The 13106-nt window shown below is 41.1% G+C and overlaps 1 protein-coding gene across 1 annotated transcript in view; it reads right to left on the bottom strand.

Moving 5' to 3' along the window:
* LOC133474124 (collagen and calcium-binding EGF domain-containing protein 1-like) overlaps positions 1 to 12609 on the bottom strand; it is a 51752-nt gene extending 39143 nt beyond the window's left edge. The window contains exons 1-2 of the mRNA XM_061765474.1: positions 12294 to 12609; positions 9191 to 9268 (exon numbers count right to left, since the gene is read on the bottom strand). Coding sequence (XP_061621458.1) covers positions 9191 to 9268; positions 12294 to 12409 — 194 coding nt within the window. The 5' untranslated portion in view covers positions 12410 to 12609. The remainder of the gene's footprint in view (positions 1 to 9190; positions 9269 to 12293) is intronic.
* Between the last annotated feature and the right edge of the window lie 497 nt (positions 12610 to 13106).

The following is a 13106-nucleotide window of genomic DNA, read 5'->3' as shown; positions in this document are numbered from 1 at the left end:
GTGGCAGCACATCTTTTCGCTGGAGGATAATTTGATCAAGATATTCCCTTTAAGTACACTCAGTTATTTGCTATTGTACCGATCATTGTTATAGTTGTCAACAATTTTTTGTTTCCGTCTCTTTCACTCCCTGAAAAGCAATTGCTCGAGTGCTGAATCGAAAGCAAGACGAAGATGATTTCGTACTACAACCGTTTCGTGTGTTTTAATCAAACTCCAGTTCATTATCACACTTGGACTGGTTTGTTTGGTCATGTTTGAACACAGCAGAATCATGATCGCTCAAGTGCCAAATAGAAAGCGAGATAAAGATGCTTTCATACCAGCATTGTTTAGTTTGGTTTAGTTAGTGTTATTTTCTTTCTCCCTCAGTGCAATTTTTATTTATTAATTTTTTTATTTATTTAGTTTTTGTTCTGTCATGTGTGAACACGGCAGAATTGAGATTTCTTGTGTGCCGAAGAGAAAACAAGACAAAGATACTGACATAGTGTACTCGCACCTTTTAGACCTTTTTCATCAAACTGTGTGACTTTTGGTCACTTGTGAACACAGCAGAATTGTGATTGAGCGAGTGCGGAATAAAAACCAAGACAAAGGAGCTTTTACAACCCTTTAGTCTGTTTTAATCAAACACTAGTTTGCCCCCCCCCCCCCCCCCCCCCCCCGCCCCCCCACTGTGTAGATTGTTTGGTCATGTGTGAACACATCAGAATGGTGATTGCTCAAGTGCCGAATGGACAGCAAAACAAACATGGCATGCCAGGTTCTAATTTGACATTTTGACACGTGGGAAAGAAAACTGGTAGGATCGAAGAGAGGTTGTTTTTTTGGTCATTTATGAGTGGAAATAGACACGAATGAGAGAACGCTAACATATTTGAGTATAATATGATATGTTTAGAGGAATATCAGATTGAGGTTTAGGTATCAAATGAGCCACAGAGAACAAAGTGCATTATTCCCAGATTCCTACAAATTGTTTGCTGACTGCACATCAAAACTCTTAAACGACACATGTAAGTGTTTGGATACGCCAACACACACTCATGCAAAGCACACACGCATAAAATCCAGAATCTTTCCTTTAGGGATACAGGATGGAAACTCCTGGCAGACATTCATACACCAGTGAGGATATGAATGCATCTAAAGTATCCCTGATGGCGACATAGTCCAGACTTGACGTGCATGGGAACGCTTCCTGGGCATGTTCAGAGGGGGGAAACCCTGCACGGGCGCCCTAATGAGTCAAGACAGGAAGCGATTGCGGTTAAAGTGTAAGGTCGACCTCACATCGCCATAGTCCCGAACCAGAAGAGCTCTTTTGAGGTCATTAAGAGCCCAAAATATCTGCTTTTTCTCATCCTTAGTGACTTGTTAGCTCGGCCATTCTGATGTCAGAGCTTTCAAACAACAAGTAAATAAATTAGTGAATTCTGTGTGACTCAGCATTCACAGACAGTGATACTTTGACTTACGAGTGGCTCAACTTAAGAGTTTTTCGAAGTTACGACCCGACGCTTGGTCAATTTTTGGTAATTTTTGTATTGCAGGCCAACATTTTTAGTTACAAGCGAGCTTCAGATCCGCCACCACTGGTGGGAAGTGAGAAAAAAATGAAGCACACACTTAAGGGACTGTAAAGCCCTCGCATGTGGGTAACGACAGCCACAGTCACTGCTACACTCTCAGAAAAAACACTAAAAGACACAAATACAAATTGAAAGCACTCGCAAGGAGCTGCAACCAGATTCCCGCTCTTGAACCTCACTGGTCCATGCCCCTTAAAGGCGCACATCAAACACTAATACTACAGTACGTACGGTACATTAATGACACTTTCTTTCTTTACATACTCTTTTATTAAGTTCTATTATGTTTTTATACAATAAAGTGCTACTTTTTTCTTCTTTTTTCTGGAAATTTGATATATACGAATGAGTAAATTGAATTCCAACCTTGGTCACCATACAAATTAAACCTGTGAGTCAAGATACCACACTATTCACCAGCCATCATCCAGAAAGGTGTACGTGTTCCTTTTTTCTCTCTCCATTATTTGGTAGAAGGTAATGGACTTCCAGAAAAGAACCATCGAGAACAGGGGTGGGCAAGCTTTTGTGTTCAACACCCACGTTAAGTATGACACATCTGCCAGGTCACTCATCGATGAGGTTAAAAAATGTCTACGTAAAATAAGTTTCTTTTAATAATAAAATAATATCCCATTCTCGCCCATTATTTCATTATCATTATATATTTATTCCTCCATCCATACATTTTCTAGTCCACTTATCCTGTTCAGGAATGTCATTTAATTATAATTAGTTGGCCAGTTATTAATTGTGTTCTACTTTGGTACAATTATTTTTAAAATCAAATTAAATAAGCAATCATTAAATGAGATAAAGGAATACAAAAAACATGAATGAACAATTTTTATTTTACCAATTTTAGGAAAGAAACAGCTAAATGAATGAGTTTTTGCTTACTAATATTGTATTAGGTGCAATAAATCAATTAACTAATTATTTAATAAGTTATATTAAAACAATTTCCATAAAAATTTAATGAATACATTTTTGAGCAACCAATTTTGGCAAAAAAAATTCAACATTAATTCAATAGGATTCTGGATTATGTAAATGCTCAGTGGACCCGTTTAAAGACAAAAGTATACTTCATGTGTCCTGTGAGCCATGCTTTGCGCACCACCCCAATTTATAAAACAAAAGCAAAGTTTCCCCCAATGGTACGATGCAGTTGAGTATGTATTTCATTGCCTTTCCAGTGGAAACGGTCACAAAATATCCAAGCCGAACCATCTTTCAATACCCCAACGTTGGGGTGCCTCTTTCACCCAGAGATCCCGCAAAAATACTGAAGACTTATTTATCCACCTTTGCCTTTAACATGGAACCAAGCAAAGATGGACTATTGCACAATTCCCTTTTGCGACCTCCAAAGGTGGACAATCCCAACTGGACATCCCCATCAAGGAGCGATATTGCTTTCAACGGAACAGGGCAGGAATGTTAAACTTCATTCCCTTCTCCTGGCATTTTGGAGTTCCCTTACACACAGATGGCATCCCGCCTCTGTCACACCTCTTATACTGTACTACTTCCGAAGGTGGAAAATTGCCTGTTTAATTTTGTCCTCTATTTATACAGAACCAAATCATTATACAGTATCTACAAAATGCTTTTATTGTGTGAACGGTGGCCAAAACAACCTGTTTTCCACTAACTCTACCATTATCTCATTATTGTCGGCCCTTGACTTCTTTCAACTAATCTTGTTCCTTTGCACATTTTCCTCCGTTTTTTTTGTTTTGTTTATTATATTTGTTACAGCGTCGTGCTGTCGTCACATTAACTCTTCCATTGAGACGTCCGACTCCAGTAGTCTGAATATTAAAATCTTAACGTGTTGGCACTGCCTTCAATTACTGTTTTTGTGTGGGGTCTAGTTTTAGGATGCGTCACTCAAAACAAAGCCAAGCTTGTTGTCTTGATGTTCTCTCCAAATGTGAGAGCCTTCCACAGCTGAGACTGTTTAGCCACACATATGCACGCAAAAAAAAAAAACTACCATCATCATCCTGACAATACAAAACATTTGGAGGCAGACGCAACATGCACACTCGTGGCCTCCTGCCAACACCAAGTAATACGAGCAAGAAAAGACCACAACAATGAGAATGTTAAAAAAGTCGATTTTTGGCCTCATTGCTGAGAAAACCACAGAATGCGAACTAAAGTGGTTGTTTTGTCAACGGGTGGCAAGGGGGTTCACTCCGTTTTGACGCTGCAAAAGTCCTTGGAGACAAAAACATTGCATTTTGATTTAGGAAACCATCAAAACAATGAGTGCTGCAAAGAAGGACCTTGACAGCAAGAGAGCATGAGAATCAAGTTCCCTAAAACAGGGTATCAAATTAACTACAAAATACTCAAAGGATAAAGAAATATAACATATTTAACATCCACACTCTGGTTCTGAATCACTCGGATTTCGGGGGGGGGTTCTGTCACTTGCAAAAGCTGAATATATCATACAAAACAGCCATCCATCCATCCATCCATTTTCCGTACCGCTTATTCTCACTAGAGTCACGGGCATGCCGGAGCCTATCCCAGCGATCCCTGGGTGAGAGCTGAGGTACACCTTGAACTGGTCGTCAGCCAATCGCAAGGCACATATGAACAAACAACCATTCACACTCACATGCACACCTATGGGCAATTTAGGGTCTTCAATTAACATACCATGCATCTTTTTGGGATGTGGGAGGAAACCGGAGAACCCGGAGAAAACCCACACAGGCACGGGGAGAACATGCAAACTCCACACAGGCGAGGCTGGATTTGAATCCGGGTCCTCAGAACTGTGAGGCAGACGTGCTAACCCGTCAGCCACCTTGGCCTGATTTAAACAGTCAGAATAAAGGTTTTTTTGACACCATAACTTTAAATACTCTATAGCGTATTGCCTCATATACTGAGTGTCCTGTGACCCAATTAGTCCTGTTGCGCATCATCCACTTAAGATAAATAAATGGCTCCCTTAAATGCACACTTGTTTTTTGCTCGTCAGGAAAACAAACAGTAAGTGTACATAGCTCTCCGCATAGACGCTAACGTTCAGAATTAACATGATCATACATGTGACATCGACTCAGGTAGACTCTGACATGTGGTCACGACACATGTCATGTGCGACCATGTTTTTGATTTGCTTCATTGGTTATTGCCGTTTCTCTGCATTTCTTCCATGATACAGTAATCAGCTGCTATTCACGGGGGATACTATAATGCCCAAATACTGTAATATATTTCAAACTCATTTACATCGTAAAATAAAATAATAATAATAATATAATAAAATCATAAATGGTTTACAGATTATTTCATTCATTCATTTTCCGTATCGCTTATCCTCACTATGCTGGAGCATATCTTGCGTGATCACACGTGATCTCATAAAACCGTAGAAGAAGAAACATTGTTTGTTGTGTTTGTGTCTTAGGTAGTTGCAGAAACGAGACTGAAAGCTGCAAATGGGTGAGTATTTACACTTGAGTAAATAAGTGCCACCATAGTTGAGAGCAGAAAGATGAAATACAAGTAAGTGTTATTAATAGCAACATAGTTTAGTGGAATTATTTGAATAATTTTAGGTCGAACTTGGCCATGTGGAGCAACACAGCAGCCGTACAACATGACAGAAGGTGTCGAGTAATCGTCCCGAGTCAAGAGAGCTCGTAGGTGAGGGTAATTGAAGCGCCATAAGTGGCGTAATTAGCCAGGCCGTTTGGACAGAGGCCAGGGCCAGCCGCTTCTAAACGCTTAACACGTCAATGCCAATCACACAGAAAAATAGATCCGGCGCTTCGGGCGATGACTGGACTCACCGGTTCCGAGTCAAATGCAGTTTAACAGCATCACTCACATGCTCTCTCTTTCTCTCTGGAGGCGCTCCTGGGATGACTTATGTGAAAGTGTTGAGTGGACCCCTCGCAACTCTGAAACATGTCGCCACTGTAACATTTACATTTGTGTATGTTCTACTGACATGTGTGTTGCGTTAGCACATCCTAGTGAATAGTAGGATCTAGCTAAGGCCTTGTTTACACTATGAGGGGTTCCTACTTACACTGCTTAACATAATGTGTTAGACGGTGATGCCAGTAATGCGTTACTTAGTCTAAAATGACAACCTTTTTTTTTTTTTTTTTTTTCCCAGACCGGTTATCGGATTAAAGTTACTTAACCAAGTCACAGTGCGTTACAATTTTTGTCAACAGATTTTGCTTTCTTCTTCCATCTAGGGCACAGGTGTCAAACTCAAGGCCCAGGGGTCAGATCCGGCCCGTCACATGATTTTATGTGGCCCGCAAAGGCAAAATCATGTGTGTCAACTTCCATGATTCTTGTTAAAATCTGTTCCAAAATTTCTAATTGTCATATATCATAAATGATAACGTTGAGATATTGTAAGCATTTTTGTGTTACCAAACATTAATAATAGTTGAAAAACCCATTACCCTTGATTTCTGATTCCAAAACTAGTTCATACATTTCGTGTGTAAATATGATGAGGCGATTAAAGATTTTTATGGTTTCACAGTCATAATGGCCTTCTGAGACAAACCGTAACTACAGTGTGGCCCGCAACAAAAATTGTTTTGACACCCCTGATCCAGGGCGTTGAAGTATTTGAAATTGAAATGTTTACCTGGGCCCCAAACACGTGGGGTGGACGGGCTTTTGTTAAGTTTTGCAGATATTTTCTTTTATTTCAAGGTGTCAGTTTTAAAAACTAATGCCATAAATGTTAAACTAAAAGAAATCTTCTATGAAAGTTCATTAATAATGTTGCTTTAATCAAATTAAAACTGTCTGAGACTACCTACACCCACCTTGCTAAATTACAAAATGGTTCAGTTCACCTGGTAGTATTCACAAACTAACTAACTCAGCGACTCATTTGTAGCTCCACAGTCTTGGAGGAACATAGGTCTGTCAGAAGAGAAAGGAGCGACAGGACAGGAAAAGAAAACTAAATTTAGGCAGCCAAATGATTACTAAGCTTTTCTGAATGATTGACAAAATACCATGGTTTGAATCAAACCTCTCAAGTTTCATGAAAATTTGGCATTTGGGTGTGTGTGAAGCAGCTAACCTTAGCCTCTGCTGCTGTTTGTCACTACTCATTGCATTTTCCCTTTATGCACTCAGACAGTCCGTTTAATGCGTGAATACTATCATTATGCTCTGTTTTAAAGAGCTCTGTCACACAGAGACAGTGAAGCAGGTGACAGCTACACTACAACTACAGTATTATGCGTTGCTGCAAGTGCAATAAACTCTACCATAGTAAAAAAAAAAATCAAGAATACATGCACTTAAGCCACAAAAAAATAGTAGTTATTTGAATTTAAATACTTAATTAAATAGAAAATTAAATACAACCTTTTTTCCCTGGTCAAAAAAAAGGAATGAGCAGAAATTAACAAATGAAAAACATAATAAAAGAGGTAATGACTAGAAACAAGATATTGACTATAATAGAAACAATAGAAATAAACCATTTTCTCATATTCTGAGACTGGCTATTGTTGACTAATAATCAGCTCCTCACAATCAATAGCCCTCTTTAGTTGAAGGCTAAATATACAATTATGAACCAATTACGTATTGGCAAACGCGGTTCTCATTGTTATGTTGAGGCGGTGTTGTCTGCAGCTGTTGAATGTAACTAAGAAAGTACAACTTGTAATCCAATTTGGCTACATTAAAACCAAGTAATCAGTAAAGTAACAAAGTTACTTTTTCAAGGTAACTGTGGCAACACTGCTGTTGGATCATATTGATTGACATGTAGACTGACCAATGAGTGTATGCATTTAGAGACATGCCAAGCAATCAGGGAGTTGAGCGTAAAGATTGGTGTGTAGACTAGACTAGATTATTATTATTATTATTGACACAAATGTCTGCATGAAGTGAAAGAAATAAGCCGACTGACACATATTTTTTCATGTTTCTCTTGTTGTTATAGCAACTTTTTAGTCAATGACTTGGCTCAAACAGCCTAATGGCTATGGGTTACAGCGCCACCTGCTGCTTCAGAATGCCCTCGACAACCTGTCTTTTCATGGAACAAGATTTGAATATCATGAGCTAGAAAATGGAATAATACTAGATTGATAAGATAACTGATTTAAGTGGCAAGTGCCAACAAAATCACGGTAAAAAGTGTAATATTTTATATTATAAAACAGATGTTTCTCCTGCTTTTGCATCATTGGTCTACCAGCTGTATGCTCCTGGTTTCAGCCAGTTCAACCAGGCCCCAAATAAACCCATCTCAACCCATCAGACGTGAGCTATTATTTGAAAAAAAAAATGAACAATTTGATCCAAGAGGGAAAAAAATAACAAGATGACATTCATCTTCATGTAAAAGCGCCTCCCGCGGAGTCATACGTCTTTCAACAGGCCAAGAAAGCAAACAAGATGCAGTCCGACCGCGACTGTGAGAGCATCCTGACTAAACGCCAGCCAGTTTTGCTTTCAAGGGGAACTTATCTAAACAATAAAAGGACTCACTGACGTGTTCCCCTGGCGTGTGGGAAGCTCCGTGCGCTTGTCATTCCGACATAAATCTGCATTGAATTCAACAACCAGGAGGAGGTGTGATGATAACCACAGAGCAGTTAATGGAACTTATACTGTCAAATGTCAATTACTTGTACATTATCTTTACTCACTTTTGAGATAAAGTTATCCATCCATCCATCCATCCATCCATCCATTTTCTGATCATAGTGCTAAATTATTAGCGCTTAGCTACCAGAGGCTATCACACAGCTACTTGGTTAGCAGCTAAATCATTACAACAGCGCTGTCACAGAGCTAGAGAGTTGGAAACCTGCTAAAAAAAAAACAACTAAAAAATATGACATTTTTAGTTTCATTTTAGTAGCTAACACACAGGAAACAGAACAGTCACTCAGCTAAAGCAAGGCTAAATCCTTAGCACACAACTAAAACAGCCTATCACACAGCTACATAGTTAGCCAACAGCTAGAAGAAAATCTAAAATGTCTATTGGTGTCTAACACACAATTAGTTGAGGCTTTCACAACACTAATAGAGAGCTAAATCATTAGCAGAAAGCTAACAAAGCCTAGCACACAGCTAAAATGTTTGTAGAGCTAAAAGAAAATAAACACAGCTAACAGTGGCTTTCACACAACTAATGTAGCTCTAATTCATTAGCACACAGCTAACAGAAGAAGCTAAAGTGAGTCCTTTGATATCTACTAATGTAAAGTGCGGGTGGATATGCCCTCAAAACGACGAGTTGGTTTAATTTTCCCACTTCTTCCTGTGTGAGACGAGAGCAATAAAAGCAACAAATCACATCCTCTGCTGTCAAATATCAAATGGACATGATAGTGAGGTTACATAATGCATCCTGGAACGCAGAAGCATGAATTATGATCATGTTAATGTCTCGTAAGTGGACTTCTTCAAAGCCGCTATGCTTTTAAAGATGATTTCTTTTTGTTCTTTTTTTAGCCTTTGTGGGAATGCACTATTTGGGGGTGGGGGTACGGCGAACCTAAAAATTCTTGGCCAGGGTGCTTTAAAGGAATATCACTAGGATATCTTACCTGAAGCATTTACTGCTCTTCCCTCCAGCTCGGACGCAGGGATACTCCACGGTTAGGATTTTGTTGTCGGGACACTCGCTGAGGAAACAAAAACATTTAGATCATTTACATGATGTTCCTGAACACACTGTATGATCTGTTCATGATTTAAATGGCTTGCATCATGCGCTGTTCAAAGCAACTTGAAAGCCTGTCAAGATAAACTAAACTCTTTTATTGATACATACTAAAAAGTCTATTCTGTTTAATTGAACAGGCGGGCCCTGCATGTTGGGGGGGTGGGGCGTCTGGGCCTGGGGAGTGGTTGGCCGGGGGGGGTTGGCATTGGGTCCCTGCAGACCCCAACGGGTGGCCAGTTGTCGGGGCGCCTCGGACCGCCCTGGGTGTCCCGTCCCATCCACCGGGCCGGTCTCGGCTGGACCCCTGGGCCGATCCCGCCCCTCGATTGATTGGGTGGGGTTCTCAGCCTCCGCGGTGCGAGCACAGCAATTACAGGACACTTCTCTCAGTCTTTTTGCATGTAAAACGGTGTCAATTCACTTGCGTGTGTCCGCAGGCACACACCTCTGGGACTCTTTCACTGGCCACTCACTTATTGTGACAAATAACTCATGAATATGCAAATTGATGGTGTATCACCTCATTCATACTCTCTTCCTATAGACTTTTATAATTTACATAGTCAAGCCCACCACACTTCAGTGGTACAGCCGGGTTCACGACCCTTGTCCTGCATGCTTCTTCTCCTGTCCTTGTCCTGTTCTATCTTGTCCTGTCCTTCCCTCATAGGCTGTAGCACTACAGCCCCATGCAACACTCATATTTAATGTTTCAATGTTGTAGATAATGTAATGATTTAATTTTCTCATCCTGTTTACAATTAGTGCCTTGTCTTTTGTCTTTGTTTCTCTCTCCCCTCTAGAAACTTTGTTTTGTTTGACTGATTCTCATCCATCCATCCATCCATTTTCTGAGCCACTTCTCCTCACTAGGGTCGCGGGCGTGCTGGAGCCTATCCCAGCTGTCATCGGGCAGGAGACGGGGTACACCCTGAACTGGTTGCCAGCCAATCGCAGGGCACATACAAACAAAAAAACATCCGCACTCACATTCACACATACAGGCAATTTAGAGTCCCCAATTAATGCATGTTTTTGGGATGTGGGAGGAAACCGGAGTGCCCGGAGAAAACCCACGCAGGCACGGGGAGAACATGCAAACTCCACACAGGCGGGGCCGGGGATTGAACTGTGAGGCTGACGCTCTAACCAGTCGGCCACCGTGCCGCCGACTGATTCTCAATAAACTTCAATTATAATACTAATACACCACAGCGGAAGCTTAACAACTCCACTGTGACGCAGTAAAACTGTTCCGGCATAAAAGGGATACAGATCCTCCATTCTACTTGACCTAACAGCCGAACAGGACAAAAAAGCATGTAATGCCCCAACTATTGGCTACATATAATCAATACAATTTATGGGAATTTTTTTACCATTCAGAAGCACATTTGTGAGGTCACAAACTGATGTTGGACGAGAAAGCCTGGCTTTCAGTCTCCGCTCTAATTTATTTCAAAGGTGGGGCTTTTCATTTCATTTCAGGACTCTGTGCAGGCCAGTCAAGTTCATCCCCACAAAACTCTTTCATCCATGTCGTTATAGGCCTCGCTTTGTGCACTGGTGCACAGCCATATTAGAAATGGAAGAACTGTTCCACAAAAAATATCCATCCATCCATTTTCTGAGCCGCTTCTCCTCACTAGGGTCGCGGGCCTGCTGGAGCCTATCCCAGCTGTCATTGGGCAGGAGGCAGGGTACACCCTGAACTGGTTGTCAAAGAATATTACAAAGAATATTTTGGAATTGTCCAAAATATTGGCTCCTTAGTTCCAGGGAAAGGAACTCTGAAGCATTCAACTTACCAAGAGCTTTTGGACAATTCATTGCTCCCAACTTTGTGGGAACAGTTTGGGGATAGTCCCTTACTCTTCCAACATGACTGTGCACCAATCCACAAAACAAGTTCCATAGACATGGATGAGAGACTATGGTCCGGATAAACTTGACTGTCCTGCACAGAGTCCCCACCTCAACCCTACAGAACACTTTTGGAGGTATTAGAGCAGAGACTGAAAGCCAGGCCTTCTCGTCGTCCAACATCACTGTGTGACCTCATAAATGCGCTACTGGAAGAATGGTCAAACATTCCCTACACACATTCGTGAACTTTGTGGAAAGCCTTTTCACAAGAGCAAAAGCATTTATAGCTGTAAAAGGTGGACCGATGTCATATTAAACCCTATCTATGAAGAAGGGGATGTCACTTCAGATCGTATGTGAGTCAAGGCAAGTGAGCAAATACTTTTGGCAATATAGTATATTTATCAGTCTTTCTACCAATCTACATATCTACCTGGCCATTTATCTATTTACTGTATCTACCTACCTATTCATCTACCTATCCACCTAACTGTCCAGCTATACATACTCCAATCAATCAATCAATCAATCAATCAATCAATCAATCAATGTGTCTAGTCACTTGCAGTATCTATCATCCATGTATCCACTTATCAACACTTACCTAGCTACCTGTGTACCTACCTATCCATCTATCAATCATTAGACAGACGCTACCTATCACCTACCTTCCAACCTATCAATCAATCCATCCATCATCCATCTGTCCAGTCATCCATCCGTCGTCCGTCCATTCATCCATCCATCTATACATCATCCATCCATTCATCCACCTATATATCAGGATATCTATCCATTTATGCACCTATCCACACCATCTACTTATTCATCACTCTATCAGTCTATCCATCGACTGATCCACTTATCCACACCATCCACCGACTGTAACTATCAATTTACCTATCTATCATCTATCTATCCACCTATCGATCTGCCATCTATCTATTTACCTCTCAATCTATTATGCATCTACCCACAGTGTCTATCCAGTTATCTATTCATCTACTTATCAGTCTAGCTATCTACAGTACCTATCCATCCAACAGTCTGTCTACCCACCTATCAATAATGCACATTATTTGAATACCAACCAAGTGGGTAAGCTAAGAAGAACCTACTGTGATGCGTCCATCCCGTGTGCGGTCCTGATGAAGCTGGCACCAGAGTTGCACAGCAGAGCCGCACACACGGCGGCGCCAAACGCTAGTAGAGTGGCACCATCAATGTGACCCATGTCCGTGACCGATGCTCCTGAAGCTCCGTCACCTCTTCACATGAGCGTGCCACCTCCAAAAACAAGAAGAAGAAGAAGGTATCGTCCTCTTGCAGTACCGCACCGAGGTGACGCGCATGTGAGCAGCAGTCCCTCCTGCGCTGTGCAGTCCACCCCGACTCGACCAACTGAGGCGGAGAAGGAGGACTTTACATCACAGTGTGCTGCCTCTAATCTCCCCCTTAGATTTACATTCCTGCCCCCAGCCCGCCCCCATGCCTCCTTAAAAGAGGAGACTTGTTGCAGAGGCACGTTCCTGTTGCTTTTCACCACAAAAGACAACTAACTAACTTGGCTCATGACAGATAATGCATTAAATTAATAGTAATTAGTAATTAAATTACTAACTCAATTTAATTTAAGTCCTTGTGAGGTTTTTCCAGAGCCATTTACCCCACAAATGCCTCTGTTGTCTGTTGTCGTACTAGAGCGGCTCCAATTCCCGGAGACAAATTCCTTGTGTGTTTTTTGGACATACTTGGCAAATAAAGATGATTCTGATTCTGATGCTGACTCTGACAAATATCATTTCTAATCAACATTAGGTCCTATAAGCATGAACTGCACTTCATGAACTAGTGTAAACTGGTGCAGGGTGATTAAGATGGAGACTGACCAATGACGGCATGAAGTGGGTGAGACACTCTGACCCAATTAC

Source organism: Phyllopteryx taeniolatus, chromosome 2, assembly GCF_024500385.1.
Source record: "Phyllopteryx taeniolatus isolate TA_2022b chromosome 2, UOR_Ptae_1.2, whole genome shotgun sequence".
Taxonomy (NCBI): Eukaryota; Metazoa; Chordata; class Actinopteri; order Syngnathiformes; family Syngnathidae; genus Phyllopteryx; species Phyllopteryx taeniolatus.
The sequence above is the reverse complement of the archived record's forward strand: the minus strand, read 5'-3'. Positions and strand labels throughout refer to the sequence as shown.